The sequence below is a fragment of the Oenanthe melanoleuca genome, chromosome 2, assembly GCF_029582105.1.
Source record: "Oenanthe melanoleuca isolate GR-GAL-2019-014 chromosome 2, OMel1.0, whole genome shotgun sequence".
Classification (NCBI taxonomy): Eukaryota; Metazoa; Chordata; class Aves; order Passeriformes; family Muscicapidae; genus Oenanthe; species Oenanthe melanoleuca.
This window is the reverse complement of record NC_079335.1, coordinates 4,448,770-4,476,155: the sequence shown is the minus strand read 5'-3', so window position 1 is coordinate 4,476,155 and position 27,386 is coordinate 4,448,770. Positions and strand designations below refer to the sequence as shown.

Genomic DNA, 27,386 nt, shown 5'->3' with positions numbered 1-27,386 from the left:
ACTCAAAAAGTAATTTACAGTCTTAAAATTCAAAGTTCTTGAGCTTCAGCCAAAGTTCAACATAGAATTTCAGAGACAAGATGAAATCCCAAAGCCCCCAGAGCTCACAGATGATGCTGAGCACATTCTGCAAATTCTGCACCTCTAAGGAAGCCCAGGATGGGGAAAGGATGAAAAGGGCACACAAGCTCCTTGAAACAAAACACCTTATTTATACTTTGTGTCTAAACATATAGGGTCTGTAAGACCTCCAACTTGCAGCCCAGCCTGAGCAAATGAACTGGGTGTGTGGGTGGAGTGGAACCCCCAAACAGCCTCTAGGAGCTCATGGGAACGAGGCCAGGGTGAAGCCATTCGGTGCCTGACTGTCCTTTCAAAACATTCATAACCAATGCAAACTCAGGATTTATTTATACTTTCCTTGCTAACTTCTAATTGGGCAAAGACAATTTTGTTGATGTTTTTTGGAAGGTGCAGGATGGATTTCTTCTTTTTAAAGTTGCTCGCTTTCTGCCAAGAGCATCAGGAAGAAAGCATCTCCATTTTGCAGAAGAAGCCTTCAGTGAACAAAACCAGTAAGATTTCTTCTTCCTGTTCCCTTTGATTCAGTCACTATATACAGCTGCTTTATTCTGTCTGATATGTTATCACTCTGTGTTTTAAGTATTTTCTACAGCAGTTTCCTTATTGGAAGCCCAGAATTTCATATTTTTCGCTTTCGAAACCTTTCAGTAGTACCTCTCCCAGTTTCATACAAAAATATTCCAGTTCCTAATCTGATGATTCGTACATGTTTACAGAGACTGGGATTTCATGGTTTTTTAATTACCCAATCTTAAATTTTTCCAATTACTGATGTCAGATTTTTCATATTTCAGATTTTACTAAGAATTTAGCAGTGTGTTTTTGCATACTTTGGCATCTGTCCTGCATATACTCTCCTGGAAGTAAATAACATAATAATAAATAAATAAAAATAATAATAAAAATAAATATAGTAAATAAATAAAGTGTGTAGTGACTGAATTTCTTTATTACCTTTTATTTCTTTGGTAAACTTTACCCTTTGGGAATCTGTCAGAGGTTTTTGTTGCTCTTCAATACTTTTGAAGTCCAGAACTTCACAGACAAACTCAATAACTGGCTGTGCTTTGTAAAATGCAGTTGCAGACACTGCAGACAAAAACATTAATGGTGTGTTACAACAATACAGAGGAAATTCTTAGGAAACCAAACAAATGGAACTAAGTTTTTGCCCTTACATTAAGAAGCAAGAAGAAACAATAAAATACTTCCTAGTACCTACCATCAATATTTAACATCATTTTCCATAATGAAGGTCTGACTGACTGATGGAAGCCAAACCAAACTTCTCTGCCACCACCCAAAGGATTTGAGCACCCTTCTGATGCTGTAAAGAAAGATCTCCCCACAGGAGTATACCTGCAAGAAAGCAAATAAATTCACATCAGAAAACTAAAGCAAAAATTGCAATAAAGCTCTAACTAATGCAAATTCCTTTTCACAAAAGCACAGAAATGTCAGTGTATAAAATTACCAATAATCTGAGATTCCTGGCATGACTCAGGTTACACCTCTCAAAACCCAGCTTATTGCAGTAATAAACTGGCTACTACTCGAGTTTAAATTTATCTTCAGTATGTTCCTCAATATACCTACTAATTTCAACAAAAAAACATTAATAACTTGTTATTTGTATTCTATTAAAACTTCAGCTGTGCCTCTGTAAGAAAAGAATTAAAACTCTCTGCTAGTAAAACACCAATGTAACAACCTCTTCCCATACTCTGAATTATAGACATCATGTGAGGGCAAATAACTGATCAAAACAAAATATTTCTGATCCATCTTTCATCTTGATAATTAAGTACAGTAAACTTAATAGTAAACAAATCATATCCAGATCCAGTGTGTCCTCTGAACAAAGGTATCTGACATTCTGGGCTGTTCACTGTGCTGTAAAACCTGATTCAAGTAATTTTACTTGTTTTTTATCCTAAATTTAAGGATAAAGTCACCATATTACAAGGCTATTTGAAGTAATTTACATATATTTAACTCATATTAGCTGTTTAGAGCTTTGATATGGGAAAGTTCAGCCCTACTAAACTTCATTCTTTGCTTTCTAATTGAATATAATTTGCACAGTGATCTTAAGTGACTTGTGTCATGGAAACAGAATTAAGCCCAGTATCTCTTGAGTGTGACTGAAAATGCTGTAGGTCCCACTTGAAAAACAAACAAATAATTTTCAAGTTTTTCTTTCCTATTAAAATAGCCACACAGGAAGATATCAACATCCCCCTAGGCCTGTAACATTTATACAAATTGGCAATAAATATCTGTCTGAAGATTCACAGGAACAGAGTAAGAAGCTGATTTAAATCCACCCTTTCACATCTACCAACCTCCAAGCACTTCCCACTTGAGGACAGCCTCCTTCTCCAGGGCTACAGAGGAAAGAGGGAGGTGGCAGAGCCTCCTTGAGTTGAGAGCACACAAACATGGTGTGCTGGGTTGATGTGGCCAGAAATGTGTATTCTATCACCACCTATGGCACATACTATCTGCTAATGGGCCATCTTCAATACAAGGTGAAGAAATCATCTTTATCTTTTCCACAACCCATCCTCCCTCCAAGAAGATATCATCTGCTGCTGGGCTATTGAGTCCCACTGTGTGACTGATAAAATTACATCATCCCACTGGGAGATGCTCCAGCCAGGGGAGGAGCCAAGCCTTTCCTACCCAGATAAAAGCTGAGATTTTGGACAGAAAGATACCTTCTTTCCACTGGATTCCAGAGGAAAGCTGGACCTTTCCACATCATCTCTGGACCTTCACAGGAAAACTGCACCTTCTACAGGAGCACTGCTCCAGCTGAACCACATCTGCCACTGCAGGAGGATGCAGCCACCATTGAATGGGACTGCTACCAACACCCTGACTGACTGACAGGGTGTCAGGCTGTATTCTGATTCTGTCAGTGTCTTGGGTTTGTTCTTTATAGTACTGTATTTCTATTTTAATTTTTCTAGTAAAGAACTGTTATTCCTAATTCCCATATATTTGCCTGAGAGCCCCTTAATTTCAAAGTTATAATAATTTGGAGAGAGGGGGTTTACATTCTCCATTTCAAAGAGAAGCTTCTGCCTTTATTGGCAGATACCTGTCCTTCACATCAGGACACACAGGGCCAGCGTGAGGCCTCTGGGGAAGGGCTCTGTGCCCAGGCTGGAAGCACCAACAGCCTCTGGCCTCAGGCTGCCACTGGCACACAGCCACGGCTGTGGCTGGGCTATGGCAGCATACACTGCCCAAAGAGCCACCAAGTCACACCTAAAGCACCCCCAGGGCTTCCCTCACCTCATGGAAGGCAAGTGCCTCATCACCACATCCAGGGCCTGGATGGTCTCAAAGGGGACACTCGGCAGCCGGCCAGAGAGAGCATCGTGCAGAGCCTGCAAACTCACACAGGACATCCACTTGATGGCCACCTTAAATATCCTGTCCTTTCCTTCTCCTGGCAGCGTGACCTCCAGCTCCACCTGCAACAATGCCAAACAACAAACCAAGATGATTCTTTCCATTGAAAGGGCGGAAATCAAGGGGGACAATGGATTCCTCTGAACAGCACCACGAAGCAGGGAGGAGACAAAAAGCAAGGATGAAGCAACAGCATGGAACAGGTACAGCCTCTTTTCACAGCTCCATCTTCCCAAGGGGGTATTTCAGAAGTCTGGAGTGCCTCCCAGCTGGCACCCATCTCCTCTGTGAGGCAACACTGGAATTTGGAGGCACTTGTATCAATGGGGAGGTCTTGGCAAAGATCCCATAACCTGATTTCAGATCCCTAACACACCCCAGTGTATCACTGCTCCTGTCAGCTCCTGCATGCCCAAAATACAGCATGGGGTGTCACCACCTGCCAAGAGCCATGAATTTCTGGTATTTGCTCTTGAGAGTACCAGATTGCTTTACACATTATTGCTGCAGACAGTTCAAACAAGAAAAGAGCTTTAAAAAGAGGAAAAAAAAAATCACCAATCACCCCCAAACAAAACAAAAAACCCACAAAAGCCATCATGCCAAAACTCTTGAAGCGAGAAAAGAAAGAATAAACTACAACTCCCAAGCACCAGTGATGGTGTCAGGCAGGAAACTGTCACTTCTTCACTGTGTTATGCCCTACTTTGAATTTTTTGTCTAAAAAACAGTGGTAAACTACATTGTGGTAAATTACTTCAGCCAATTACTATAATTACTTGTAATGCTGATTTCTCCCCTTTCTTAAAACAAAGGAAGTCTGAGCACCAAAGTTTTTAAGCCGACTAAAATTAAGGATTGTCTGAAATAATCAGGAGGTCTGGGAGTGACTACAAGAAATAACAAGATCAAAGTATCTTTGTGCTGGATACAAACAAAAACCGTGCATTTCGCCCTGCTAGGAAGCTTGCAATTTAAATATAGAAGGCATCCACTTAACAGGCAAACTGTAATTAGCAAAAATAATAGGTGGCTAACAGCTAACTAATATTTGCCAGCATCTGGTCTCCTGGAACAATTTGCTTCTTTGGTCCAAAAATAGGAAGGAAATATAAAATACAAATAAGAAGCCCTTCCTGTGTGCCCCCCAAAAATGATCTGACCATCTACAGCAGGCACACAAGATTAATATCACAGCTGAATCTCTCCTCCAGCACAAAGATCATTCCCCAGGGAGACTAGAGTACAGAAAGGAGCTGCACAGCTGTGGGACAGCAATGGGAACTGAGTGTAATCCTGGGGTCACTGCTGTGAGCCTGCTCAGGTCAACCCTGCTGAAAGCTGTGCAAAGAAAGGGACAGCTCTTCAGCTCACACAGGCTGGAAGCTTCCCGTGAGTATTTTTTCCACCACATCATCAAAAAGTCCTCAACTTGCCTCTCATTTACAGCAGACAGAAGATGTCTGTCACACCTGACCTGCATTTTCCTTTAAACCTCTCCTCCAAATCAAGTTTCATCAATCCTGCTTGAGCAACCTGGTCTAGTGGAAGGTGGTCCCAGCCCATGGCAGGGGCTTGGAACAGGATGGTCTTTAAGGTCCCTTCCCACCCCAACCACTCTATACTGACTCCCAATACTGGCAATACACAATTCATCTGATTATTAAACACTTTGGTGTCCTTAATTTTAAAAAAATAAATAAATAAAAATTAATTTTACTTTTTTTTTCCTCTCCTGGTATCAATTTACAAAACTCCTTCACCATGATGAAATGGGAGATGAAGAGGAACCTGTGCTGCAGTACCCTTGTCCCTGGTGGAAATAAAAGGCCTGGGATTAAAGAATTTCTATTCCAGATACCCAACTGCAAATACCAGTAAAAGTTAGCAGAGCTGTGACTGATGAATTTGGCCCAAAACAGTTTCTGCTGTTGGGTCTAACTCCAAATGAGTTAGGAGTCACTGCTAAAATAAACAAGGTAACTTTCCATCCCATATCCAAAAGTTCACATATACTGCCAATCAGAATTTTTCCTTTCTCAGTAATATTTTATTTATCCCATTCTGCACTTTTGAGGACAAACGAACACACTCATGTTTGGCAAAGTAAGCAAAATATGAAAAAATTAGGACAAAGTAGTTTTAGATGGCAATTTTACTATTAGGGATAAATCCTAAAGCAAAATGTAAGATTTGTTTTATTCTCCATCCCCCAATTAAAATGTTAGGATGCTACCTGGTTGACCCACTGCTAAATTGCAACAGAGCTGAAAATTTTTCAGCTAAGGGAAGTAAACAAAAGCAATTTTACTGTCAGGATGTGAAAAATCATTAAGCCTGTATAAAAATTTCAAAGCTATTCTTAAAAAACATGGGTTCTTGAAGCTGATGTGGTCTGAATGACTCAGATAAATCAGTATTATTACTGTTTAAAAAAAATAAAGATTAAACCTGACCATGTGTTTCTGAGGAATTCTTAGTATTTCTTCTTCTCCATAAAATAAATGCAAAATCACATGATTATTTTATCATGCTCTGAGCATACAATGTACCTTTTCTCTATTAATCCAAAAGCTTTTCCTTTCCAGGGATTCAGAGGAAAACAGATTAACAACAAATTATGGATGCAGGAAAGAGCTCTGCTTCTGTCATGTGCAGAGTCTTTAGCAGTATTTCAGAAAGACAAAGTCAGAGGAGCAAATCTGTGGCCACAGACAGGATTTACATTTTCCTTCTGGGAAAGGGAATAGCAGCAGGATTTCTGTATCAAACTGCTGCTCTGTTCATTCATAACTACTGCTTTTCTAATAAAAGACTAATGAAGATGCAGGTTAAGATACATCAGTTGCTCTTGAATCTTGCTAGGTGAGAAAACTTCCAAGTTCAGGTAAAATTAAATTTCAGCTTTTAACTGCAGGATATTTTAGGGAAATACACAAGTAAAGCAGGAACTGAATACAAAGCTGCTGTTAGGTGACTTGGGTTTACTGTGTAGAACCTACAAGGAAAGAGACTTCTAATATCTTCCTACCTTGACAGTGTCCTAAACACTTCTTTCTTCTCAATGTGTACAAGTAAAAATTAAGAAAATATCATGTTAATATTTACATATTCCATATTTGTTCTAAAATGTCTAAAAAATGAAGAAATTAAAGAGTGAAAATAAGGCACACTAGGGAAGGAATGAAAACAGATTTGATAACCACAAAAGCCAAGCAGAAAAGCATTTATATAGAAGAAAAAGTTATAAAAGAAGCAGAGCTACAGCAAGGACAAAAAAAAACCAAAAAAAACCCAAAAAAAACCCAAAAAAAACCCCCAAAAAAACCCCAAAAAAAACAAAACAAAAAAAAAAAAAAAAAAACCCAAAAAAAAAAAAAAAAAAAAAAGAACCCAAGCCCAGAACAACCACAGGAGATGAGTACAGAGTGCATTAACTAACTTAAAAGAGCAACAGGAGGGGAAAAAACTTTGGCAATTTGGTGTCAGCCCTTTGTTTAGCATCAGTTTTTCCACTACCAATGCATACTTCAAGTCAGTTAAGATCTTCCACATAGATTAAACATTATATGTTCATTAATCTTTTCAATATGATCCTAAATGTAATCAGATGTGCAGTAAACTTGCTACATTTGTTATGCACAGTCAGAAAAAAAAACCAATAAAAAAAACCCACCAAAGAAACCTAATCTAATTATGCTGGAGGAAAGTTCTAATACCTACAAGCTTTATAGTGGTTTAAATCATGCTTAAACCAATTTTGCACCATGTAAAAATTTCCTTCATTAAGCTAAATTTCTCCCATCTGATTTAAAACAGCTAAAGATTTATCTCTATTAGCTCTTTCCTCCAGGGTAACGTTAATATATGTAGAGCAGAACAAGTGACAAAGCCCTATAACCATGGGAAACAGGGGAAAAATAGGAGTTTATTAAAGTGAGCCACAGATGAAACCACCTGAAACTACCTCATGCTAAACTCCACCACAAACTCTCCTCAGTGACCACCCACTCCAAATGCTGACTGCTCTGGCAAGACTGGGAATGGATGAGATGATTTCCTGGATGAGATGTTCCTTCTGTGCCTGCTGACAGAACAGGACTTTTAAAAGCCCACACACACTAAAACACACATAGTAAAACTGAAGTCTAGGGACAGTGTGGCAGCAGCAAATGCTCTTGATGCCACAATTCCTTTATGTCCATGCAAATGAACACAGTAATCACAGCTAGGAAAAGGCTGACCTGGAAGATCTGTCCCACTCAAAATGGTTATCAGAGCAAGGAGGGTCAACTTGCTTCTCCTAAAGTCTTGTTAGATCTGAGGATTAATTTGATCCCTGTTTATCATGTATAGATAAACCATTTTTTATTTACCTTTACTTATTAAATGCAGAACTTCATACTTGTCGTAAAATATATTTTTATTTATCCATAATTTGTAAATTATTATAAAGTAACTCTGCATACATCCAGAGTTGCTCAAACTCCTAAGAGACTCTCATCACCTATCCTTCCACCTTTGCAGTCTTGTGTGTCAAACCTGTAGGAACTGGAATATTGTATGAGAAAGCAAGGAGAAAAAAACCACTAAAACTTTTAATGATTCCTTTATAGTTTTCCCAGACGTTACCTTATCAGTTAATGAAAAGTAATTAACACTGGAGTAGAGACTGACCTTTACTGCATGGCATTTACTTAAAGAGACTGGGAGGAAATAAAAATTAAGAGATTAAGAGCTTGATTCAGGTAGAACTATTAACCACATCAAGCACTGCACAGGCATCCAGTGAGACAGCAAACAACAGCCTGAACTACTCTATAGCTGATGAATTCCAGAGGGCCTGAGTGGTTCCCAGTTTCCACATTTCTCTGTATTTCTCTTCCCTACTTATGTTTTATTTTATCTACTTAAGTTGTAATCAGCTCCTAGGAGATAGAACAATCCTCTCCTGCAACTGTGCACCCCCAGCAGAAGGGGAATACTGCAGTTCCAACAAGAATGACTGTGCCCTCCCTCAGGGACTCACCTGAACAAAAAATTGGCACAGAAAATTCAATCTGGTATTAGATCACAGATGCACAGGCCAAACTATTTTCTAGGGCTTGTATGCTAGCATGCTCCAACAGAGTCCCTTCCATTCCAGCAGTCAATGGGCACAGGAGCAGCCACACCAGAGCCCAAAGAGGTCACCGCCCCACTGGGAGCTGGCAGCACAACCCCAGCCCACTCCAGCTGCCCTGGGGCAAAGATTGCAGGTCTTAACCTGTGCAGAGTCAATTAATTTGGCTCTCAGTCATGAAGGATTAGGGAGGAGAGGCTCCAACACAGGCAACAGAGAGATGGAGGAGCTTCTTTCAGCTACTGATAGTGAGAGTAAGCTTCAAGTGGGCTTTGATGAGATTAGTGAGGTGACACAACAGCTTCTTGCTGCCCAGAGCAGTATTTTCCCTGCTCTCTCTCACACTCAACTGTGCTCTCACTTTCTCCCTAGTGCCACTCTGGAGATTGTCTGCTGTCTGGGGCAGCTGATCCAGCTCCCTAAAGTAGCAGAAACCACACCAGTGGGGAGAAAGAGAGGGAGGAATGAAGGGATATAGAACAGGGAGTGACCACTGGGATAGCAACAAGCTCACACTTGTGTCCTGGCAAAGCACACCCTGAACAGAGTGGCAACAACAGAGACATCTATTCCAGAAACAGAAAATCAGAAACAGAAAATCAGTTTCTATTAGTCTTTAGAAATATTCTGCAAATACCATGTTAAAATCTCTAGAAATTTTTCTATTCAAAACTTACTTTATCTCTCCCAATGGGAAGTGGCATAGCTGTATAAAGGTTTTTTCTTCCATCAAACACTGGTTTGCGATCCCCAAAAATCTGGGTTTTAAAGTGCTGAACCATATGCTCCACTATTTCTCTGAAAATGCAAAAAGATTAAGTTAATTCAACTTTTTACTTGGAATGTTAAATAGCAGATGAGTACTAACACTAATATTTAACAACAGAGGCATTAGATAAATGAAAGAGTTGTCCACTCCTGCCTGCTAAAGGCAAGATTTGTTTGACTGATCTGAACTGAAAGCAACCTTTTCACAGACTAAACTGTTCTTGAAATTGCTATTTTTAGTTTTTTTCAGATTTAAACTTTCCTTCCTCTTCTGTGACCTGCTGGAAGTGGTGAAGTGAAAGCTTGTGCTCTCTCAAGCTCAAAAAAGAGGTGCATGGTAGATCCTGGGGCTTCAGCTCCCCTGTTCTACAGCCTTTTCTGCAGAGGACTCTGGACCAAAAGCTCAGCAGCCTGAGAAGCTTTCAAAAATATCATTATCCCAGCCTACAGCCCCAATGTGTTTTTCATAAACACAACAAAACTGGGATCCATCCAACAAAACTGGGTATGTGCATTCAGTGGAGCTGTGAATATTGAAAGTACACATTCATTTAAGAGTAGCTGGAATTAGGTTCTATTTTTATACGAATGGGGAAACCACTCCCACAGCTCTTGTCAAACCAGTGTTTACACACTGGTCATCCAAAGCAGCCAATGAGAGGTCACCTGGAATAATAACACTCTTTGATGCCAAAGGTCTTTTGATCCCAATGTCCCAGAGAGACATCCTTAAGTCTACCTGTAACACTCAAAATCCATCAGCAGGCTGCAATCCTAACACACAGTCAGGGGTAAAAGGACATTAAGAGGTTAAAAAGACACAGAAAGGAAACCACTGCTCCTCCAGCACTGCTGACAACCACCAGTTCACAGATGCTGCAGGGGGCTGTTCATGCACCCTGACTTGGCAAGGTAATTAACCCAGCACACAGGTAGGCATTACAGTGCTGCAAAATCTGAGAGGAAACCAAAGTCATTCAAGAAAATAATTAAGACTATTTTAATTAGCAATTTCTTTGCTGTGTCCCAGGGTTTATCTTAAAATAAGATGTGGCCACTGAAAGAAACTCTGACCTCCTGTTAAGCATGAATCAAATCTGACCCAGTAATATCTGCCTCAGCTCTGCATGGTCTGACTGAACACGTACATCACTGCGAGGGTGGGAGGAAGGAGGTGTTTGTCAACCTTGAGTTTAAGACTGAGCATGGAAATCCCACTGTCTTCCTGAGCAAGTTCTTCCGATTGTAAACTGCTTAATATAAAAAATGAACACTTCCACTTAATGTTTTCAAGCTTCAAAACACATCCACAATTAGCAGTGGTGCTTCTCAGCTGTGGGTGGAGATATTTTAATGAAAAGTAAGTTATTTTCTCCATGCAGAGCTAAAAGAAGAGTTATTTACCACTTCACTAGCTTCAGCCCTTTGGGACAACTGTTCTACCAAGCTCATACAAGCTCACCAAGAACCCTGGGCTGGCAACTGCAGGCAGACTTCACCTTACACAAATCCTCAAAAAATAACTTGCCAGACTGTATTAATTCAGAACCATGTTGTCCCAGCTGTGTGTTTTTCAGTCCTGCTCCAGCTCATGTCTCAGTGTGAAACCTGCATGGACAGTGGATACACCCTGCAGTGGGGTCTGCAGGGTCACACTACGAGCTGGAGTAAAACTGAAGAACAAAGCTGACACAGATGAGGGAGTAGAGCAAAAAATAAAATCTCCTCTCTCCTCTATAATCTCTCTAGAGGTTATATCATATAAAGCAATGACAAAAACTACTTACTATATACATGTGAATTATATAACCAAAATACTAGAAACCTGTAAACCAGCAGGAAAAAACCATCATTCAAAACTGGATTGCATAACTGTAATATATAACTGCATAATACAGTGTATATATATATATATATATATATATATATATATATATATATATATATATGTATATATATATATATGTATTTGCACACACAGCAATACATGTATAGACATAGGACCAAAAGGTCACAAAAACCCACATGCAGGTGAGTACAGATACATCTACAGAATAGAGCAGTAAGCACTCAAAAGAAATAAAAAACACTTCAGTATGTGAATCCCAACTGTACTCTTACTACACTGAGAAACATCCACCACACCACTGCTGAATGCATCTATGGCATCTCTGCCTATTGCAAAAGGCATTTCATCTGTGTAGATCTGTACCTGCTCCCATCACCACAAAAGAGGAGTGACTAACCTGACCAAGCATAGCAGGTCAATAGCTGGCACTGGAGAAGAACTGGCTGCTACTGAATACAATCTGCCTTTCCAGTGAGAAAAACTGCTTTAGGTTTTGTGGCAAGCACCCCCACACTGGATTGTGAGGGAGGTGCTCACACAGAAAACACATACGAGCTGTGCAGCACTTGGCTCCCAGAGGAGCTGCAGAAAGAATCTGGATCAGCCAGCAGCAGCAGGCAGAGCTGGAGGGGTGGCAGGGATAGTAGTTAGGGAAAGCACAGCTCCCCTTATGAAAAAAGTGACTGCTTAAAGTGCTTTGCAGTGCTCCAATGCAGGAAGAGCATCTCAAGAGAGTTCAGCTTCATTCACTTAACAACAGTGTTTGCTTTTAAAATTAAAATCAGCTATTGACTTGCTGAAAAATTAAACTTATAATAGATCACCACAGAAAGAAAAAAAGAAACTGGGCAGCAAAGCACAGTGATGCTGCTTTGTGAAAACAGTATCATTACCAACTTCTCAGTGTAACAATAGAAAATGGCCTCAGGTTTTTTAATTCACACTAGGAAAACCGTGGCTTTCGGGTGGCTTTTTTGACTCCACACTGTTTATTTTCATGACTGCATATTCCACCCATGTGACCTTTTTTAACAAGGAAAGGCTTTGCTCTTGAATATATAAACAGGCCATTCCAATTGTCTACAGTCAAGGTGTAGTTATGATGATGACACTTGTGGTTTCCAGTTGGTGCCAAGTCTCATTCTCAAGTTTCACTTCTGGCAACGCCGCTCCTTTTTCAAGTCAATGAAGTTGCACTCTAACAGGGCACAGATGCCAAATGCAATACCTGGCTGCTTCCTTCCCTGGACAGCTGCTCTGTGTTTTCACCTTGCTTTCTGTTTCAGGAGCATAGTTTTCCCCTATATAGAATCTACTGATGAAGGATAATTTCCTACCTGCTTTAGTAACTCCTTAATCCTCTCTTACAAACAAATGGGTTTTGCCTCCTCTTGTGAGTAGGGAAAGGTGGGAAAACAAGCTGGGAACACCAGCTCCCTGCTGAAGGCCTTCAGCCAATTACACTCCAATCTTTAACCAGGTAATAATAAATCATTTTTCTTAAGTTGGCTTATACTGACCCAGCTTTAATAGAGCTAATACAGCTTATCCATCTGCCACCAGTGGCTTCAATCAGCAGCATCTTAAGATTCTGACAAAATCAATCCAAGACTTGGGGGGGAAGGGATATGTATATCCTGTTAATGGAAGTGATCAGTACAATCACTGATTAAAGCCAGACACATCTTCCCAGACATCAGTGAGGACACCTGGCTCCAGCTTTTTCGAAGAAAAACAAAACTGCAAATACACTGAGGAAAGGCAAAGTGCAATATTACCTGTTAACTCTTCTAGGACATTTTTCTGGCTTTATATCCAATTCATAATGGTAGATATCTATTTTAGGAATGTCCATTTCAAAGAAGTTGGCCTGCAGTTTGATTGTTCTCCCAGAAGTGCCAAAATCCGGCCGAGGAGGAGGTTTAAAGGCATATCCCTGTATTGGTGGTGGCAGTGGGGGAGGAGGTGTGAGCACTGCAAAAGAGAAAAAGCACGACTTAGCCATCAGCTGTTCTCAAACAGACATTTCAGCAAATTTACAGGCTATTGGACCAGTGAAGCCCAGCACATTTAAACCATGACTCTTTTAAAACAATAGAAAAAAATGAAAAAGAAAAAAAAAAAAAAAAAAAAAAAAAAAAAATCCCAAACCCTGCTTTCAGGAGACCATGAATCCTTTTCTCTCTTTCTTTCTCATACTGGTTCACAATTTATTTCCTAGCCCAAAATACTGAAAAAAAAAAAAATCTTAAAATCAGTTGCATTTTCCTATACCACAAGTCATCTGGGTGGGAATTTCACAGGCCAAGAAGGAAAGCATGAACCAAGATCTTCCTTTCAGAGAAGAATCATCATTTTAAAACAGAATTGACCACATTTATTTAAGGAAACACCTATAAAATAGAGTTTCCACCACTTTCCTCCATGCTGCAGCTCTGCAAAATTGTGTATTAGAACTAAACTATAACCCACTGCTTCCTTCACACAGAAGACAGAGCAAACACTCTATTGCTGCTGTGCTCAATTCTGGAGCTCAAACATCAGCTGTTGCTCAGACAATGTGAGGCAGAAGCACAATGGCTGCTTGCTGCTGTTTCAATCCAAGAAAGTCCATTAAAAATCCACAGAGAAGTGTGTAAGGTACCAACTTGAGTATTCAAAACTCCTGCAGCCTCAGTGCTCAGGTGCTCTGGAGCAAAAACAACTTGCAGCAAAATCTTCACGTGTGAAATAAGCCAGGAGGTTTCTCATTACTTATGTAAGAATCCAGGTGTGGTTTCCTAAGATTATCAAATTCAGTTCTCAGTAGCACCAGAAACAATTCACATTCCTTCATTAACAAATCAGTCACCACTTTTCCACCCTGGCTTTCTCTACTGGAAAGCTGTTCCAGAACTGTGATGCTCTAATGCTCAGAAAACATCCTTCCATTTTTATTTATTCGTTTTATTTTTCCTGGAGAAGACTAAGTGATAACCACACTGGTGCTTCCATCTGTCAACTGGAAAAGGCAGATGAATGAGCCCTAAACTGCTTTTGGCTGCTGTACCACTGCCTTGTAAAGGCCATCCAGTGACCACTGAGGGCATGTGCACCCATTCCAGGTGCTTATGACCATCTCCCTATTAACCCTCAGCTATACTGTCTTTAATATAACTACTTTTCTGATCTGTATCTATTAACCTGCTGCTTTCTCAATGATGCTCATTACCTGACAATGCCTTCTATACCTCTTGATGAAATTTCATGTACTGATTCCTAACATTTATGCAATGTTTGCTAATGAAATAAGACCATTCCCAACATTAGTAGCACAATTCCCCACTTCACCCCTCAACACTTCCCATGGCCAGTTTCCCACTCATGAGTATCTCCCTATTTTTACCAACCTAACAGTCAGCACCAATTTCCCCCTGCACCAACTACTTAATCAGATTTGACACTGGAGTAATGAGAGAGTTTTATTATTATTTTTTGAAAGTCTTGCTTTTGATGTTGTCTCTCAAATATATTCTAAGGCTTTTAATTCAGGCTACTGAAATCCAATTTCCTTTTTTCCCTCCCTTTTCTAAACACTACCATTAAAGAGTGTGGTTTTCCAACACTAACTTACTCAACACAATAGTCACTTCTTGCTGAAGATCTGCATTTCCACAGTCTAAAACGTCATGTTTCAGTACTTCAGTTTTGCTTTCAATGGTAATATAGCAATTTTTATTTCCACGTTGCTTTTGCAGTGTCAACAGTTGCCTTGAAAAATTGAGCCAAATATCACCTTAGCTCTTATCTGTAACCCAGTTTGGCCACGAGCAGCCCATCTGCCTCTGCATCTGACCTTACCCACCTCTACCTCTCAAGGTAAAACACCCAGCTCACTGATTCTGTTCAACCTTTGGCTCTTTATTTTTTCTACAGTAGTCATCCTGACTACTAAGACACCACTTTTCATCTCTTCCCAACACTTCCAGGCCCACTGCTGCCTTCACGTTTTTCTGATGGTGATTAACTCGCTCAGGTGGCCAGGCAGTCACCAAATCCCCCTGTTTGGTGGGACAAACTCACACTGAATCTGTGTCATTCAGTGACAGAACTCTTTGCTGTGGATAGGACACCTAACAAAGCTATTGATAGCATTATCCCTACAGCTGGAAAGTAACAGAAAAAATAATCCCACAAATATTTGTACTTGCAATACACCAAAGGTTTCTGTGATCCACCTCCAAATCTGATCAAGAGGATGTGCACAAAGCAGCCACCTCTACTCCTCCACAATCCTGTTTGCCATCACTTCCACCCCCCCCCAAAAAATTTAAAATAATCTGTCTCCCACATACATTTTCAGTCACTCTGCTGCTGAATCTTTTATAGATCATCACTGCACACATTTTCATTTCCACCTTTCCATAACAAAATGTTCCCATTTGAAAACTGTCCTAATCATTAACTTTATTCTGTGATTTTTGTGTATTTCCATGATTCCTATAATCCATTATGGGAATACCCATTATGAAATATTTTAATTTTCTGTCCAAGCTCCTGTGTTTTAACAGTTCCATTTCTTGTTATCCACACTCTGCATTCCACATTGCCTTATCACTATTACCTGGCCAACCATTACCAACAGATTAATTTTCTTCTCCTTCCCGATTATTTTTATGCCTTCTAACATTTCTGTATCTACTACCACATGCTAATTCCACTGCCCTTCCTTCTCTGTACCATATTTGGTACATCAGGACTAATTTTCAAAATGAAAAAAAAAAAAAAAAAAAAACCCTGAAAAATTGGAAGTACAAAGAGAAGCATGATGGAAGGGGACACACAACCCCACAAGCTATTTATGCTGCCAAATTAAGTAATTCTGTAATTAAGCAATACATCCTCCCTCTGTTTTAAAATGGGATTGTTCAGTGCTTCACAGGGACGTTACAAAGCCATATCTGTAAGTGTTCAGGGATCAACATCAACGCATGTTGCTCAACAACATCACTGCATTCCTCCACTAGAGTTTTAATGACAAATTGTGAATAAAAGTGAAGGTTCAGCCCCATTTTTGAGAATAAGATGAAATGCTGAGAGAAGCACAGACTCCTGGGGAAAGATGTGGACACAGTTTCATAACCTGCATGACTCAGAGATAAAAATGCTGCCCAGAAAGCAGGACCACTACCACCCTCAATCTTCTTCTTAAACAGTTTTTTCAATTATTTGGGTTTTATGATCCAATTAAAGAAAAAAAAAAGGGGGAGAAAGCTATTTCTGACTCAACTCCCAAGGCAAAACTTATTTAGGGCAGGGTGTTGCTTCAAGGAGATAAGTACTGTTTATTAAACAGCAGCAGTGACCCGATAAGCGCTCAACCTACATTTCTGCCGCCTAAAACAGACACGTATGTGTCAACTGCAGCACCGAGGGATGGGAACTGAACTCCAGGGGAGAAAAACTAAATATTGCAACCACTGAGCTGAATTCATTTCTTGGACTACTGCCTCAAATTAAGAAATCAAAATCAAACTATCTTGTGTAGAACTTATTGAAGCAAGCAGCTGTGAAGGGCAGAATCACAAAATACTGAATTTGGTGCTGACAGAACAGAGAAATAAGGCTTGACCTCCTATCAAAACATGAGAGAGGCCTTCAGCCTTGATCAGGAGGCACAATTGCTGCATTCAAAGTGATTCAGCTGCCCCATCTCCCTATTGAAACACTCCTCCAGAATTCCCATCAGTCACTCACTTTTAAATGCAAGCAAAGCTGTATCAATACAGGAATATTTTCCTCAGTGCCAAGGTTCCTACTAGGAAGCTTTTGCAGCCTGGTGAGGTGTGGTACAGAGGATAGCACTGGACATGTGAGCTGAAAGTGATGCCCTGCCCAAGGAAACCTCCCCAAAATTCATGCAGAGACACCATCACGAACACAGATGCTACTTCTGGAGACAGTATTTCAAAGTGTTGGAAAATCTACATGCATTCCTGGATTTTACTTTTAAAGTGCTGTCAAGGAAAGAAAGGATTAGAAAAAAGATGAAAGACTAATAAACTGGAGCATCCACGTGATAAGTATTGGAAGCTCCTCACTCATTTGCCAGATGATAAAATGAATAATGAGAACATTTCAGCCTTGATATGATGATTGAGACCATCAAGAGCCCCATTTTCAAGGTATGAATTAAGGTGAGCTGGGTGTGGAATAATGAGGTGCCCATGTGCTGTCTTTAGGCTTACTTTTATAAGGAAAGAAACTAGACTTCCCATTATAATTCATCGCATTTACATAAACTAAGTGTTCATAGCTATCAATCTTAAAAGCAGCAATTTCTACAAAAAAAAAATCTGGAAAAGACAGATATCAGAAAAATAGCAGTCTTATGGCAGTTCTATGAAATAAAAATTAGCAATCAATCAAAATTACTCTGTCAAAAGATGGGGGAAAAGGTGGTGGTAGAGGAAACCTGGAATCACAGAAATGCTGTGTTAGTAAAATAAATTTTTGCAAATTGAAAACTATTGCAAACATAAGGCTGGCTGCTCCTATTTCTGCACATTACTGAGGATGAAAATCAGAGATAAAAATGACTCAGGGAACGAGCAGGCCAAGACACCCCTAGTCTATAAAAGGTATGAATGAGCCACACACTTGGACAAGCTTCTACTCCAAAATCCCCACAATTATGTAATGAAGGTTTTTCAGGACCATGTGCTCCATAACCATTTCCCAGACTTGGAGCATTCCCTTCTTTTGTCCTTCACCATTTCTTAAAGCTTAACTGCTGGCCTGCTCAGCATGCTGAAAGTGCTGCCAGTCAGCATTAAACTTGCACATTGGAGATTTTTTAGCAAAGAATTATGCAATTTTAATGTGCAGTCAGAGGCCTAATGAGTTACTAAATAAGAAGGGGCCAAACGAGTTGCATGGAAGGGCTTGTTGACACAGGAAATCGTCTGAGCATAATTACACCAGTGCAATTATATCAGTAAGTTTCCTTGTGTGGCAAGTCTTAACTCATATTTAATAATCAGGTGATGTTTTCACAACTCTTGTAGGTTTTAGCATTGGGTTCATGTAATCTATGTTTGCCAAGGGGAACACTCTTCAAAACTATTTTTCTAAAAATATATAATCTCTAAATGAAACTAAGGTGAAGGAAGCCTTATTTGAAAGCATCACTTTGGGTTAAGGTTTCCAATATCAGATAATGGGGCTGCTTTTCCAGAACATCACTAAAGGTGTTCTGGGTACAACCACAGTGCACATTCACTGCTGCCTCCAGGTCAGTCACTGATGCCATCACACAGATCCAGAGAGGATGCATCACTCCTTGGGCAAAAAAAGGGATTTAGTAACTTGTCCTCAACTACTGAGCAGCTATTTTGCCTCCAGAACTGCAAGAAATAAATAAAATGACAAATGTGATCATGGTGACCAGGTTAAAAAGAACCCAGACTGGCACAGGAACAGCCTCCAGCAGCTGCTGAAGAGGAGCACAGGATCATGAACACAGAACAACATAGGTGGGAAGCAACCAGGCTGATTTGTCAAGTTTTGAATATCTTAAAGAAAAGAATTTCCACAACACCTCTTACAATCTGTTCCACCCTCATCTTAAAACAAACTTGCCTTCTACTCAACTGGAGTTTCCTGTGCTCCAGCTTTTGCCCTGTTCTGGTGCACCTGCCACAAGTCTGGCTCCCTCTGCTCCAAAGGTTCCCTTTAGCCAGTTGGAAAAGCTGGAAGATCATCCTTTCCCCCACTCCTCCTAAGGCTGAACACACCTGATTCCCTTCACCTCTCCTGGTGTGCCACATGCTCCTTCCCCTGGTGTCCTGTCACAGGGCTTGCAAAAGGCTCATGGCCCCTTCTGGAAGTGCTCTTTGAAGTGGCAGAAAGGAGACTTGGAAAGGGGACACTCCACACCAGGAGAAACAGGATTTCCACAAATAGTTATTCAACTACCAGAGAGAATTCAGAAAGAATGTGGAAAACACCCAGTACAGATCCTTGACAGGATCTGCACAGTTTTTATGTATTATAGTTACAGATATATAGTCAGAGCAAGAAAAAAAAATACAGGGAGTTTCAGCCTTTTCTTTTTAGGACCCAGCTAAAGAAAAACTTGGGGCTGTCTGAGTTTTCTGACAGTCTGGGTTTTATAAAGTTTAACTTCTGGCTTTCTGTTAAGAACCGTTAGGGAATGATAGGAGAGAGGCTGGCAGTGTTTTCTGTGAGATAAGGGAAACCCAAAGCTGCAGCTCTTAGTCCCTTGATATTTTGGGGACAGAGGAATCTATATGGGACCTGTAAGTCTGTGTGCTGCTCATTAAGGATGTTTTAGAGCATGGAAACCAGAAGCTCTTCAGTCAAGCTACAATATTCTTGATGAGATAATGCACAACAACAAAAAAAAAAAGTTACAGATTCATCTGTTAATCTCCAAGAACTCAGCAAACCACAAGGACAGCAGAGGAGGTAATGCAATCAGATTTTCAGTTATCGTTTTTGTCTAAACCCTTCTCTAAAGGTTTTTCTGGTCTCTCAGTGAGCAGCTACCACACTTTCTAATCACAGCACACTGCATGCTCAAAGTGGGCTACAAGAAAAAAGGCTGGGTTAATATTGATGAGTGAAAATGAAGGAGCTGTCCTCATATTTGGCCATATTTTAAGGCCCTTGTATGACTACTGAGATGTTTGATGCTACTCTGCCAGATTGCTTCCAGTTTCTTAGTGCTGTAGTATGAAACTAAATACCTCAACAAAGAGTAAAAGCATTAGACAAACAGCACTGCCTTCATAACTGTAATCTCATTATGTTCAGTAGACTGCTCCAGACATCATTTTATTGAGTAATTGTCACTTCCTGTGAAAGAATTCAAGCAAGATTAACTTTCAAGTCAATCCCTTTATCTACTGAAAGATGTCCCTGCCCATGGCAGGCAGGTTGGACAGGATGATCTTTAGAGGTCCAGCCCAACCCACTCTAAAATGATTTTGTCTGGAATAAAGAATCAGTTACAGACCTGCAGCTCCCTTAGTTACCCTGATCTCTTTTTGACCTCTGTAAGATATAGACACCATCTTTTCACAGTGCCAGAAGTGATGTGATCCACTGAGACCACAATCACACCCAGACACCAATGGTGTGAGATGCAGTCACAGATCAAAGGGAGAAGCAAGACATCAATCCAGATTGCTTTTAAGTCAGGACCACATTTCAGAGAAGAATATATAAGAACAAAAGAACTGAAGAGGAAGAGATCAAGGCTCCAGCAGAAAGCAGCAGGCAAGAATGGTTCTTTCCAGCCCACAAGCTGCTTCTGGACAATGTCAACCAGCAAAAGACAGCAAGTGTTAGTACTTTGCTTTCCTCCCACATTCTTCTTGCAGCCTTGACCTTCAAAGTCAGCCTCCAAAGTTTTGAAAACCAACAAGCTGCTTCTCACCACCTACAAGTGGGGTGAGCAGTGGCACAGCACCACCAGAGCATCCAAAGTGCAGAACTTCCACCCTCAGTGCTCACAAACCAAGTGCCTTAACCAATCCCTGCACGTGGAATTTTACCAAATCCTACCACAACCCTTCTTAAGGGCCACAGAGAAATGCTTTTAATTACAAGCTGCAACTTGAATTAAATCATCCAAATAGCGAGCCTCATCCAAACAATGGAGGGATGCTTACGGCTTACCCACAAGTCAGCAGCCCAGTTTGAAGCTAAATGTGAATTCAAAGTACAAAATAACTCCAGACAAACTTCTACTCAGTGAAGGGGGAAATGGAGAACATTCTTAGTGCTATATATCACATTTGACCATCATGATTCATTCCCTTTTCCATGCCTTAGAAAATGATGATGAACTAATTCCAGATGTCTTTCCTAACAATTTGAAATACAGAATATGACGGCATTTTCTGCATTCATAAAGAGCAATGCCTCCATTAAATATAATCTCTGTTCTTTGCCATTTCAAAAGACCCAAAGTTAATAAACACATCTTTTAAGAGAGAATAAAAAAACCCCAACCCACCTACTAGCACCTATTGCTCCCTTCAGGCTCTTTCTCCTAAGAAGGTAAAACCAGAAATTCCATATTCACCATCCCACATTATGCTTCCCTTACCCCTGGTTTGCATTTAGGTTAGAAAAGAAATGTGGCTCCCCCTCCTTCTGTACTACCTGACTCTTGGAACTGCAGAAGTGTGTAGGAAACAGCCTAACCCACCTTTCACTGTTTATTTGTTTTCGTTCTGACTCACTACAAGGCTGGTAAAGCATGACTTCTTCATACATCAGGATTGACCCTCCCAAAAAATTTAACACACAGACTAAAGTTTCCATCACTACTTGGTGTGAACATGAGACAGACAAGCCATTCCATTCAGCCCCCAGGAGCCCCAGTAAGTGCAGCTGCTGCCAGGTGCAGAGCTGAGCTCAGTGAAGGGGGCACAGCCCCATCATTAGGGACTTCAACACCTTCTGCACACACCAGCTGCCATCACACAACACCACGAGAGCTGTACAGCTCACCCTGACACTCCATAACCTCCACATCTCAAGCTTTCAGAGATTTTTTTTTTTTCTTCCTCAGAAATAGCAAGAACTGGTCTCTGCATTACAGCCCATGAGTGGATGCTGGGTAGATTAAATCCCCTGAACCAGAGTCTGAGTTCTCAGCAGTGCTGCTCCCCCAACACTTTTCCCTTCCCTTACCATCACACTCCATTTCTCTCCTGCATTTTTAGAGCCATCAGTGTCCACATGCACACCAGCTCCACTGAATTAATGACTTCTAATGGCTCAGGCTCTATTCCATAGCCACTGGCATGGTTTTCCATGAGCTGTGCCTCACCAGCTGGGAACTGGTGCCACAGAGGCCCCAGATCCACATTCTCTGTGGGATTCACATTGTGCACAACTTAATGAAACACAGAAGTGATTTGTCCTCAGTTAACTAAAGAAAGAAGCTAGGATGGCTCTGCTTTGAGTTGTACCTTTGCAAGCACATTTCATACCCAACACAGACTTTGGCTGGCAGTGTTTTTGTGCAAAATACAAAAATAAAACTTGTCTTCATTCCTAAAAACTTTTTAACACACAAAACTCAACTGTAGAGCTGTAACTCAGAAGTAGTCATGCCTTCCTTGGGGAAAAAAAAACCAACTTTTCCCATACCCACATTGGATTAATCTACATGAACACTCTCATGGTTTAGTTTCAGAATAGAAAAATTCCTAGTTAAGAGCCGAGGTTATGCTTTATTTTATCATTTCAGATAGTGAAAGCAGCTGTAGCAGCATCTTCAACATGCAGTAGTATTTCCTGCGGTTTCCAGAGATAGGGCTGTGGTTTTCAGCATCACTGCAAAGAGGGCAAAATGCATGTTCTTAATAATGGAATAACTGAGATATTACAGAGTGTAGGCTGGCAGCAGAAGTTCCCTATCAGAATTTTTTTTCCATTATACCTCAGGGTTTTTTCCTCCACCTGCTTCTTGTAAGCAACTGATGTTCTCATATTACCTGACACAAACTAAAACTCAGCTATGAAAGGTAAAAAAAGTCACATAAAAGTTTGCTACAGAGAGGCCCCCCCCTGAAATTTGACATTAAAGGGAATTTGCAAGTAAAACAGTTAGGAAAAAACCCACCACTACTGCATTCTTATCATATAATGAGACCCAGACAACAAAGATTAATTTCCTTGCCCTGGCGGGAAGTTTCCTCCTTCTGAAAGAAGCTCTGACTTTTTAAACAACACACCCTTATGCAAATATTCTGAATCTCTATGAGTTATTCCTAAGCATTCCCTCATTAAACACTGAAGCTCTTCCCAAAATGAAATGCACTGGTTCACGGAGAAATTAATTTTTCTGCAATGTCATTTCTACATGAACCTAGATTTCTTCTCTATTTTATTTTTGTTTTGCTTGTGGTTTGGAGGGTTGGTGGTTTTTTGGGTTTTCTTTTTAAATCTGTCTCTCAGTAGACTTCACAACAGAAATATGCAAGCCAGCAGAACTGAAGTTGACAAGTAGTATTATTTGAGAAACCTTAGGTTTCACTGGCAGTTGAAAACCACAAACAAGAGAAACCCCCTTCTCTCCCAAAGCCTTGTCCTCCACGAGGATTTCAGAGATGATGGAGGAGTATGATGGGGCAAGAGTGTAAAACCAACAGAGAAATTGATGAAAAAAAGCCCACAAAAACCAGTAGAAAGGGAACATTCAGTGCAAACCACAAGCTATATGAAAGGGCAATGAAATAAGTTCATTATCAAAGTCAAGAACACAGCAACATTTAGACAGGAATTCACCCTCTGTATGAACAGAGGCCTGTCCTTTAATAGCAAACACTTGCTAAACAAGTTTCAGAAGGTATATAATGAGGCCCCAGTAATAATTATGTTTTAAAGCTTTATTCATCTACATGACAGGTTTAACTTCAAACAATTTTTTGATTGATCTAGTTAAGCCAGTGAAACCTCCACTCTTGGGAATTCTTCTAAAATTGGCTTATTTAAAATAAATCTAAATTAGCACATCCACACACACTTCCTACTACTAAATTAAAATTTAAATTTCATTATTTTCTCACATTAATAAGCTCTTACGTAAATTTCGTGACTAAACCAGGAACATAAAAAATGCATCACTGAGACAAAAAGTTGCAATACTGACAAGGGCAGCTCAGAGCCACTCCCGGTGTCCAACACTGCCAAAGCAGCTCCTCAGTGGCCACAGAAGAGCTACTTTTTTCATAGACTATATACAAAATCATAAATATCACTTGACAAGTTTCAGAAGTACATTTTCAAGCTTCCCAAGATAATATGCTGAGATTAATTTATTTCTCAGAAAAAATAAAATTTCAATTTTATCTGCATCTCTGAAAAGTTAAATATTTTAATGCTTCTCCCAAAAACAGAGACCTGCATGACTGCAGACTTACTCATAATGGAACCTGGTCCCCAACAACTTCATTGCAGGTGGCAATAAACTCCCATACAACAAGACAGAACACAACTGAGCAGCACTTTAAAAGATAGAACAGGACAAAGAGAACAAATTACTTTCACCACACTTGTGACTAAAAAAAATACATAAATCCCTTTCACAGCATAAATAGTAACAAAATTTTGTAGCACTGTGGACAGCTCAATGAGCGCCCAATTCAAAATAAAAACCTCAAAGCAAGCTTTGGACTGGCTTGATTATGCCAGAATCCACAGTATTTTCCCATCTAAATCAATGGTTTGCTTCCACCTTGGCTGTGTCCAGTTTTGTGAAGCCAGACAGCAAAAAAAAAACAAAACACCAAAAAAACAAAAAAAAACAAAACAAAACAAAACAAAACAAAAAAAAAAACCAAAAAAAACCAAAAAAAAAAAAAACACCCCCACCCCCCCCAAAAAAAAAAACAACTTTCCTTCCTAGAAAGCCTGGGCACCAGGTACCACGTGGCTTCACAGCTGCAGCACAGCTATAAAGCAGAGTATTTAGCAGAAGTAATTTTGCTTAATATGAAATGCAAAGACAGAGTACAGAAACAGATGAAACAAGGCTCACACAAAAACTTTATATTTGAAAGCACCAAATATTGTTCTGAAAAGAGAACAATAAAAGCATAACAATTAAAATAGAGAGGTTAAAATGAATTGCACTTATTTGTGGTGATCACTAAACAGACTAAAAGACATCACTAATTAAAACTGTCCTGAGTATATAAAAATACAGGCATAACCTCAGCCTCAAGGATTTAAAAAAAAAAACCTCCACTTCCTGGACACTACTAGAAAGTATCTTCAAAGCACAAATTCTTAGAACTGGCTACCAAAGAGACTCACAAACTACAACTCTGGGGTAAAACATGAGACAGTACACAAATACAGTCTACCTGAAGTTGACATTATCCAGGTCTGTCATTTCCCAGTTTCTGCAGTATGAAACATATAATGAAATTTTTAAGTTCAAATTTGTGCATTACAATACATGCAGGAAAAAAACCCAACCAAAAATCCCTCTGCACTGAATTCAAAGGGCTGTGCTTCGCCAGTCAATAGGAAAAGAGATATTTTTTATTTTAGTGGGCTGCTTTGTGAGTACATCAGGATGCAAGATACCAAAACAAATTAATTGAACAATGCATGGAACAGATCCCTACCCACAGCCACTACAGTTAAAACTACGTAATATTTTCCACCAGCTTTTTTTTTTTTCCTCTAGTTCATAACTTACCGAAAATAAGATACTGGAGGCTGATTTTTCTTCATTTAGATATTTAGAAATAATTTCTGATAGGCTGAGTATTACAAACTGCATCACTAAAAACAGGACCAAGTATTTTGCTTAAACATGAAGTAAGGGAGGTAAAACACCAAAATTTTGACAGGCCTTACAATTTCTGTGAAGCTGTCATCAGGACAGGCTCAGCCAACACGAACAGGACTTTCATCAGGCATGTAAAGTTCCTAATTAGTCAAAGCTATCCGTGTTTGCAAAGCCAATTTAGCAGAAATTTACTGTGTTCATCAGCTGATCCCTGCAATTTCTGGAAGGCCAGAAGTGTTTGGAAGGGCTGGTGTCTGAAATGGAAAAATCTCTCCCTCCTATACAGTTCTAAGGGTACAAGAATATCAGATGATCATCTAAGGCATTTTCTCTTGATGAGTTAAAGCATTTATAGACCTTTTCCACCCTTCTGTGAAAGAGATCACCAGGCTGGTGGTGATAACAGTAAAAGAAGAGCTACAAATTGGGAAAAATTTGTAGAAAAATTGTGAAAAAATAACTTTCCTGGAAGTTAGGAAGGTTTGCAGGTTCCTCTGCACTGCTTCTGCACATTCCAATGCACCACTAAGGAGCACACAACAGTTCTGCAAAAGTGAAAAACTTCAAGATGAAGTAAAAGTAAGTGCACAAAATCCCAAGTAACCACAGAATCAGCAAGAGAATCACTGCTGAAAAAGATGTTTCACTTTTCAACAGCAAATAGCATAGTTCAGTTCACCAAGGAAAGGAGAAAGTTTGGTGACACACCTGACACCACCAATTATCTTTCCACCAAACCACCTCATCTTTAAGCCACCTGAAGACAACACAGTTATCTGTGGCAGCATTATAATATAGAATTTTCCTTTCCTTAGGGAAATATATTGGTCATGACAACAACACATTTTGCTGTCAAAAACACATGTGTTTTGTAGGCTGTAACTCTGTCAAATGCAATTTCAATTTTAGCAAAAATGAAGAGAGCTGAGGCTGTATATGAAGTTTTCATTCTCTCCTCTTTGTGAAGCAGCTTACAAGGAGTTTCAGAATTAATTTATGCTTTAGAATTAAGCCAAAGAAACTGAATGACTCAGTGATACCAGCAGCAGAGTAAGACCAGGTCCACATCCACCCCAAGAGAACAGAAAAAGCTTTTTTAAGAAGAGAAGGGCAAACCTTTAACAGGAGGCACAGAGGAGCTCTTGCTGACACTGAAACACAAGCTAAGAGGACACTGCTGCATTAAATTCCACCAGATGAAGATACTGCCATTTCTTCTACCCCAGTTAAGGCATGAGCACACCCTTCCCTGCACCACATCTTAAGACTGAAGACTCCCAAAGAGAATCAACATCCAAAATCTTCAAGAAAATTTATGGAAGTTAAAAACAAGTACCTGCACTGAAAACCAAAAAAGACTTACAGGTTTCAACAGTTATTCACAATTTTAAAGGGTAACTTAAAACTAAATTACAAGAAAATAACTTCACTAATTTAATGAAGTTGGTTTTTTTTTGCTAGGGAAAAAAAGAAAAAGTTGTTATTTCACATGCAAAGCTATAATCAACTTCACACTTTTTCAGACAACTGCCGCTTCAACAATAAATGAGAATCTTCAGCATCAGGCAAAACTGAATATCCTTTCAAAGAATAAAAGAGAAATTTGTAGTATGTAAAGTTCAGAATTAATAAATACATTAAGACTGAGAAGTCCAAGTTCCAGAAGTTTATGTGGTTTTTAACCAAGTCTTTTACCTGAATGACAGAACTTTTATTATGCCACTTGGACGTTTTTCTTCCTTCTAAAAAAAGTACACCAAAAAGTAGCAGTATCAAGCTTTTTCTTTAAAAAAGAATTCTCTCTCAGATTTTCACAT

At 39.7% G+C, this 27,386-nt stretch overlaps 1 protein-coding gene across 1 annotated transcript in view; it reads right to left on the bottom strand.

Annotated features, from left to right (window-relative positions):
* Positions 1–27,386, bottom strand: part of AGO2 (argonaute RISC catalytic component 2) — a 45,564-nt gene that overhangs the window by 15,578 nt on the left and 2,600 nt on the right. The window contains exons 2-6 of the mRNA XM_056483696.1: positions 13,025–13,220; positions 9,307–9,427; positions 3,388–3,569; positions 1,307–1,443; positions 1,039–1,173 (exon numbers count right to left, since the gene is read on the bottom strand). Coding sequence (XP_056339671.1) covers positions 1,039–1,173; positions 1,307–1,443; positions 3,388–3,569; positions 9,307–9,427; positions 13,025–13,220 — 771 coding nt within the window. The remainder of the gene's footprint in view (positions 1–1,038; positions 1,174–1,306; positions 1,444–3,387; positions 3,570–9,306; positions 9,428–13,024; positions 13,221–27,386) is intronic.